Raw genomic sequence first — 8,550 nt, 5'->3', positions numbered from 1 at the left:
AGCTGGGGTAAGTGGTTTTAAGTCTGTTTTTATATTTATTTGAAGTATCGCTGATTATGTTTAAAAAGGATCTGCGGAAGGCAATGAGCTGCGTTTCATATGTGTATGCATGATGTTTTAGGTGATATGATTTATATACAAGCTGCATACCGGTATACATAATGGCTCTATGTAGAGGGGCTGCTAGTGATCTTATCAGGTGTAGCTATATTTGAGCTTTTATTTATTGTGTTGAAAGGAGACTGGTTCTTTATATTTCGTCTGAAAAACTGAATTTCATTCATTTTGTCTTCATATGGCATTGGAACATTTGCATATCGGTATGCTTTTTATTTTTAAAGCATTTGTATATTTTGTGTAATTTATGTGGAATGAATTTGTCCTTTGATCCTATGTTGCTATGACTTTGGCCATGTAACAATGCCTTTCCAAATGAGCAACTCTTGTAGGTAATGGACCAAAGGATAGAGAATGGGAAATGTTTTAAGTGATTTCCACTGATATAGTATCTTGTGGGAAAAAATGTTGAGATTGAGCATTCAAAAGTGTAATTTGTACCCCTGAATTGAAAGCAAAGATAATAAGAATATATATATATATATATATATATATATATATATATATATCTGTAAGTCAGTGAACAACAGTTATAATAAACTCAAGGATTCAAATTTGAATTATCCATATAAAGCCTATTGGAAAGTTGTTTGGATAAATTTAACAAATAATTGGGTCGGATTATATATACTTTATTTTTATTTTGTCTTAAGATATGAGATAAATCTTGCTATTCTATTTTAATACTGTATATGGAATTTTGTTTGGTGTTGGTATAAACTTTAAGAAACTTCCAAATGCCCACTTCCTCTATGTGTACTGTTTGGCTTCCTCTTTGAATCTAGTTGGGTTACTGATATCCTCTAGAAATTTCCATCTTATCTACTATTTATTCACTTTCTGTACAGTATTGTAAATAAAGTGGAAATGTGCGTTTGTGTTGAATGTGCGCAAATTGGAATGTGTAATCATAGATGTTGGCTGTGATATTCTTCAAAATGATTCTATTCCTTTTTCATAATCTATTTCTATTCTCCTGATAAATTCTCATAGTCTGATGACTTTTTAATCCTGGCTATCAATTGAAACAATTGGCATGTGTAAATGGTGAACCGTGTATTTTTAAAAACTTTCTCTTCATTCTGCTTTGCTTAGTATTTTTATTTGTACCATATAATACTTTGCTCCAAGATATATGTATATAGAATTTGTAGAAAAGGGGGACTTATTGTTATCTGTATGTCAGAATACATATGTATATATCGTGTTGAGGTGTGCACATGTTTCGGTTAGTTATGTTAAGGTAATACCATCCAATCTCTCAACAATACGCGATGCCTTTGATTATCTTAATGTTCTGACTGCTTTTTATCAAATATTAGTTTGACAGTGAATATTGTGTTGATGAAAGCATGATGCTTGAGAGATATTTGTTCTTGACTTGAATCAATCAATATTTGCGTCATATTTTATCATTCTTCCATGCAGTCAGAAAGTAAACTTATGTCTTCAAAGTTTTTTCCCAATTTGTTGTGTCTTATTCATTCTAAAGTGGATCACAATTGCAAATAGAGCTGTGAAAAAAAAGTTAAAATGATGTAATGTTAACAATGTTTTTGAGCATTGTTGAGATTTCTTGATCTTGATTAGTCTGAATCAATATGTCTGAATATTTGCATCATATTTTATCATTCTATGAAGTTTTTTCCAAATTTTTGCATACCTTAGATTAGAGATGGTAAATTAGGTTGTTAAACATACCAATAATTGTAAAGAAATATATTTGATGACAACAATATGAGAACATTTTATAATTAGTTGTCATGATTAAAAAAAAAATTTTTTATGCTTCTGATACTCTATACATTGTTATTTACAAATGAGTTAATCATGCAGAGTACAAATTATCTTTTGAAGGGAAAATATACTTCAATATTGTGTTTGATAAAGATAATGGTATAAAAGCATGTTATTAAATAACAACAAATCATGAAAACAATTGTGTGTGGAAAAAATTCAAATTTTATGAAATGATTATGTGGCCTAAAAGGCTGTATTCATTATATTTCTTACTGAATCAAGAAAGTGAGTCTTATTTCATGTAAGGGATGATACCTTATTCAATAGCTATTTCATATTGTTTTGCAAGGCAAGAGGAAGTTATTCGGTGTGTGAAGGAAGCTGTAGATGGGCTATAGTTTCCAAAAAATGGGGGCAATGAACGGACCTGTGCCATGAATTACTGTTCTGTATTAAAAAATTTGATTAAATAAAAGACTTCAAAAGATTAAGTGTAGCTCCAATTTCAGTTCTGCTTATCCATGCTTCATTGCTTGATGTAAAAGTTGCTTTTAACTCTTTGTATGACATACAACAGAGCTCTTCTATGGGATGTGTGTGCAAAATGACATCATTGGCACAGAAAGGGTCGAAAATGATTTTACTGAGATTTTATACAAATTGTTCTGCGTTGAGATGATTTTTAGACAATTTTGAGATGAATTGTTACATGTAATTGAAGATCCCTTCTCATGAAAATCGCTACCGGTACTTTTTTTTTCTTCTTCAATTTTCTACTACCGTAATTTTTGATAAAAAGTTTGTTTGTTTTTCCTTCAAATTTAGGGATAGAATTCTGAACAACTTCAAAGATAACATGTTAGCATTGACAATAATGCAATATTGCACACAAATCTTTAAAGGTTATGTACATAACATTGTATTCATTTCTAGTCATGTTTTTAATCGGCACATAGTTGTATAAAGATACATGTATTGGTAAATGCTGTGATTTTGATGATGGACACCATGTTTTATTTGTCTGGAAAAAGGATTGGGCATTATTAGTTTTTGTGTATTATTACATGTATGTAGTGTGAAGCATTATTCATTTAGAAGTTTCTAATTTTATTTTTGAGAGCATGCCATCATTCACAGGTGCATGCATTTCTTGATATGAACGAATGGCCTTCCCTGTATAATTGTGATTGGAATAAATGATGGGTTATCATAAACTAAAAATATGAAGTCGTTTTCTTTTTCTGGTCATGTTTGGTTTTAATAGGGGTTGAATTAAAAACATGGAAACATGAAATAATATGCTATTATTATGATATAATCTTAATGTAGAAAAATGTTTGCCTTTCCCCTTTTCTCTTCCCCCCCCCCCCCACCCCCAGACCTGCCAACCTCTTGAGTTCACAAACTGTATTCAGAAGTTGTATTTTTTTTTTAAAACATGGATCAATGCCTCAATATACAGTCCCTACATACAGGAAGAAATTTTTTTAATGGATCATTGGTTGAATATGCATGATTTTGTCATGACTGGTGTGTCACTGTGTTCGATGAACATCCCAAAATTGCTGATGTGAGATGCTCGTACGATACTTGACAGAATAGGCATTTTGTCATTGAAAATGGCACACGCACAAACAAAAATTGTTTAAAAAATAAAAATAAAATATATATATATTTTTAAAAAATCATATTTTATTAAGAAAAATTGTACGGTGGTATTTACTTCTAAAAATCGTACAAAATACGATTAAATCGAACTGGTTGGCAGGTCTGCCCCCCCCCTCTCTCTCACTATCTCTCCTCTCTCTCCTTTTTCTCCCTCTCTTCTCTCTCTCTCTCTCTCTCTCTCTCTCTCCTCCCCCTCTCTTCTTCTCCCTGTATCCCCTTCCTGTCCTCTCAGATAGCTGCACATACCTTCACTGAAATGAGGACTTGCAATAATTTCTTGTCTATTTTTATTTCTTTCCATTTGCACATGGTGCTAAATTTCAAATTACATTCTTTTTTCAACAAATGCACTATACAACATGCTGCACCATACACAAATGAAGTCCATAAATTGAAACATTAAATTACAATATATGCACAGATTACTTGATTCTTAATATACATATGTTGTCATATAGACCATTGAGAACTTATACAGCTTGGAATTGGTGTCGACAAAACAAAAAGGCACTATTTTTCTACCCCATAATAGTGGTCTGCTCAAAGCAAGAAGGGCATTAGGGCTCTGTATAAGTATATGAGTTAATGCTCTTCTGGCTCCAAACAGAAGATATGTTGAACATAAATGTGAAGGAAAGTACTTAAAAATTGTTCCATTCATTTAAAACATCACAGTATTACCTTAGTTTGTTAAATACAAAAAAGAAGGGTTATCTACCAAGCAATAATATGGTTGAAAAAGAGAACTTTAGATTTTACAAATAATAAGAATAAGAAAAAAATAATAATACAAAAAATTAAAGTCATAAGAACTTGTGATAATAAGACGAAATAATGCTCCCCATTCATGACTGCATGGCGATAAAATCTACTTTTACACAGAAACGGAGAAAACAATGTTATTGCCTTACTTGTAATCTTAATATTGAACATATGTATTTGTGGATTAAATAATCATCTTTAAAAAACATTGGCAATTTAGACATGATAAGCTGAGGACACTATTCTCAACGAACTACATGAAACCTTCTATAAGTGATGTTTGGTGGTTTAAGTATTTTTAATATCACCACTGAACTAGCGCATAAAACAAACTTCTTTTACAATATGCATGTAGATATAAACATATAGACTACAGTATACATATTTGACTTACATATTACAATATTGCATAACCACATATATTTTATAATTCTGACATCATAAATGTACATTCAAGATACCACCACACACAGAAGAACAAAAGCCCATGAAACTAAAATGACACGATATAACACGAATAAAGACGGCATCACCAAGTTTTCTCGTGGGTGAGGAATGCAATTCAGCAGAAACTGAAAACGTGATACTTTCCAAAAGAGATGTTCCTAGGAATAGAAAACACAAGTTATCACACCACTCTATGTTTGGCTTCAAAAATGGAATATACTATTCATAACTTAAATATCAAACATTTGTAACACCATTGGAATGACTTGTAAAATAAAGAGTTTATCAATTTGGTATCATTACCAATATTAAACAGCTAATTAGTCATGAAAAGGTAAAAGACAAGTTAGCAAAAAATTGAAGAGTAGAAATAATTGTTCTATTTCTATACATTTATAAGGACATAAAAACACATACTGAAAACTGACATGATTTGGATTTGAAAGAATTATTGCGACCTTCGGAGGAAACTGTAATTATTTATTACATTGTATTAGCAGATATGATAGAAATGGAGACTTTCTAGTAATTCTACGAAAGACACTCTCTTTGGTCTTGTTGATAAAGACAGGTTTTGTGATGCGACCATACATTATCATAAGCTACAGGGTTTATTAAAAAGTGATACTAGTATTACAACCCCTCAAGGCTCACTAAAAATAAGTTTTCAAAAAAGTTAAATAAAACTGATATTTGTTTCAGCTTATCAAATATATACATGCACAAAACAAATTCATCAAACATATCATATACTGTTAAGCATACATATATACATACATATCAAAAGCTCATTGTTAAAAATCCACATAAAACCAATTTCAATAAGACAGTTTTCAAAATCCACACTACATTGCAACTAAAACTAGTAATTTCTAAATATCTATTTTGTAATATTCATTATTTACTCTTCAAAGTTAATTGCTGTTTTAAAATCATAATAGCATCATGGCAAATCATTCTTTGGCACTGTTTAACCTCACCACTCTCTTTATGATAGATATACTATAACCTGGCACTCTGTAGGCTATGACCTGTGTTTGCATCAAATAATTAAACTGTATTCTGAGATGTACATCCAGCATTAAACATCAAGCAAATCTATCCATAATTTAAGCTTTCTTTCACATTTCCCCCACATATTACATCTACAATCCCTTTTCAGGGAAAAAAATACTTAAACAATTTTGGGGCTACTTTTCAAGCTTGCTTGCATGAAAATAACACTCTTTAAGTTCTTTTGCACATTTTTGGGGGCTCTTTTATGACTTTCAGGGGCTAATTCGCCCTGAGCCCCAGTGTATTTTTTCACTGTCCCTTTTCCATTGTTCTATACCACTCTCTGTAATCATTTATGTTCATAATGCCCAATGCATGTCCATGTGCATCACAAGCTCACATTGCGTTATCCACATTGCAGTTATTTTGTCAAAGTAATCTCGGTATCTTCAAATCATCATTAAAACAAAAACTCAAATTAAACCTTGCTGATGCTGATGTGAGGTATTGTGTTTTTTGTTGCATATTTTTAAAAGTGATAAAAACAAATGTAATTGATCTGATTGATCAATTCAAACTTTGAATGTAGACACAGACAAAGGTAGCCACATGATAGTCAATAGCTGAGGAACATCAAACAAATATAAGTACAAGATTTCACAACTTTTTCCCACAAAATTGTCATATACATTGTCATATTTGAAATGTAATGAAGAAAATTTGAGTAACAAAATAGAGCAACAATGCTATCATAGCATTTAAACTTGCAATACCTGCATGAAAAATGGGAGGGAATTTCAATTTCAAGAAAAAGAGAAACCCTTTTGGTGCACACATCATGCAAAAGAAATATAATTAAAATATTCTAAATGTACCTCATGTACAAAACCACATATTTAGATGTCATTTTCTTTGATAATGTAAAAGTGAAAAATTACAAATAATATCTCAGTAATATCAATATAAATTCTAGAGTTATGAATTTGGATGGGGCTACATATATCTTTGGTCATAGAGAATGAATTGGAATTGGAAATATTTCCTGTAATGAACAAGAGAATGTAAATAGGAAATATATTGCATACATTTAATAGATTTTACTTTTGCACGACCATTGACAAGATTATAGAACCAAGAAAACTAGCCAATTTAAGATGACCTTTTTGACAATATTAATAGTTTCCTCCCCTTTTCAAAAATGTTTTTGCCTTCTTAATAGAGGGGGGGGGGGGGGTGCTGTCACACTTACATTCCTATTTTAGAATCAACTTAACAAAGGTACATATATATTAAAAATACCTTTAAAAAATATTGTTTGCCTGGAATGGTAAATGGTAAACCATGGATTGTTTTAACCGCCACTAAAAAGTAATAAATTGCTCATTCACATTTTTGATATTTTTAAACAAATCAATTACACATACAATGCTGTGTAAAGAGTAAGCAAAAGGATTCTTTGCCAAATGTTAGCTAATGATGCTGGAGCAGAAATAGATCTGAATGAAAACTTTTTTTTCTCTACAAAGAGGAATTGTGAGCCCCATGTCTCTTCTGGAGCAATCTTTTAATATCTTCATGTGGCAGAAGATCCTACTGTTAGACACACATCCTGAACACTTTGGATACAGTTCTTCACACATAGCAAGGCCACAGGCAAACACAATGTTTAACAAAGCAAAGGTAATCCCATCCATTTTACCAATGCATTCATGAAGTTATACAAGTAAGCATCAACTAATTCCTGTATTCATTAAACAGTTTATCGGAGTTAAATGGAAATGGCCTGCAGCACCTCAAGTCCCAAAGGAAAGATGTAAAACTAAAATATCTGTGTTGGGCCTTGCTGAGCAGCGCATCTTGGCAGTCTGATTCGTCTATGCTGTTGATTCATTTGAGGCTTGCTCTAGCTCCCTCTCTAGTTGTCGTATCCTCTGATCCTTGAGAAGTATCTTTGATTTCAATTGCTTGATTTCTTCCTGTTGTCTGAGGTAAGCCTTACGTAGCTGCACAGAAAAGAAATATGAAGGAAAATAGTGCGGTATTACTTTAAGTTGTACAGTGTATGGAAATTTATTCAGTGTGACATCAAGAATTTTATCCATTTATCAAAGTCAAAGGTAATCTTGATGTCTCACGATGAGAAAAGTTCAAGTCTCACTAATTTTTTTTTTTTTTTGGGGGGGGGGGGGGCTGGTCATTAGAACTAATACAGACCTGTACATAAATTGTATGACATAACAATTTAGAATCAACTTTTCTTTATTTAAATGCAGTTTCAACATCAGAACTTGTGCCACTGGCCTAAACTGTTTACTTAAATCTTGTAAATTTCAGTGAAATATTAAGGAACAAAGCTTCTCTCGCCCTACTTCTACATTTTAGTTGAAACCTGTGAGACGATACAATTCTTGCTATTACGAGAATACAAGTTCAAATGTAAGTTATCATAAGCAGCATAATGAACAAATGAATGCAGAGAATGGATGTTATACTGAAACAATAAAGACTTTCAGTTATTGCATGAAAATATAATGTTCAGATTATATAATTTTCCACTGTAATGTTGGCATGTTACACTAGGTGATGCACAATTAAAGCTGATTAAATTTTGTCAAAGTCTTTGCAATGCAGCTTACTGCTTGGAGAAAGAAAAAAAAATGTATGCTACATCATGTTCTGAAACCCTCTACAATGTATGATGGATGTACAAAAATTTAGGGTTTAATGCATTAGTAAGGAAACTAAAATAATATTTCTATATATAGAATTTACCCTAAAAGGTGGCTGATGATGTGATTAATTGTAAACTTTGAATGTTAC

At 31.6% G+C, this 8,550-nt stretch overlaps 1 protein-coding gene across 3 annotated transcripts in view; it reads right to left on the bottom strand.

Moving 5' to 3' along the window:
- Window positions 1-3,789: 3,789 nt before the first annotated feature.
- LOC578005 (coronin-2B) overlaps window positions 3,790-8,550 on the bottom strand; it is a 48,541-nt gene continuing 43,780 nt past the window's right edge. For all 3 annotated transcript variants that reach the window (XM_003726969.3, XM_011680181.2, XM_011680178.2), the window contains one exon: window positions 3,790-7,733. In XM_003726969.3, coding sequence (XP_003727017.2) covers window positions 7,605-7,733 — 129 coding nt within the window. In that variant the 3' untranslated portion in view covers window positions 3,790-7,604. The remainder of the gene's footprint in view (window positions 7,734-8,550) is intronic.

The sequence above is a fragment of the Strongylocentrotus purpuratus genome, unplaced genomic scaffold (genome assembly GCF_000002235.5).
Source record: "Strongylocentrotus purpuratus isolate Spur 01 unplaced genomic scaffold, Spur_5.0 spur5_scaffold_6, whole genome shotgun sequence".
Classification (NCBI taxonomy): Eukaryota; Metazoa; Echinodermata; class Echinoidea; order Camarodonta; family Strongylocentrotidae; genus Strongylocentrotus; species Strongylocentrotus purpuratus.
The sequence above is the reverse complement of the archived record's forward strand: the minus strand, read 5'-3'. Positions and strand labels throughout refer to the sequence as shown.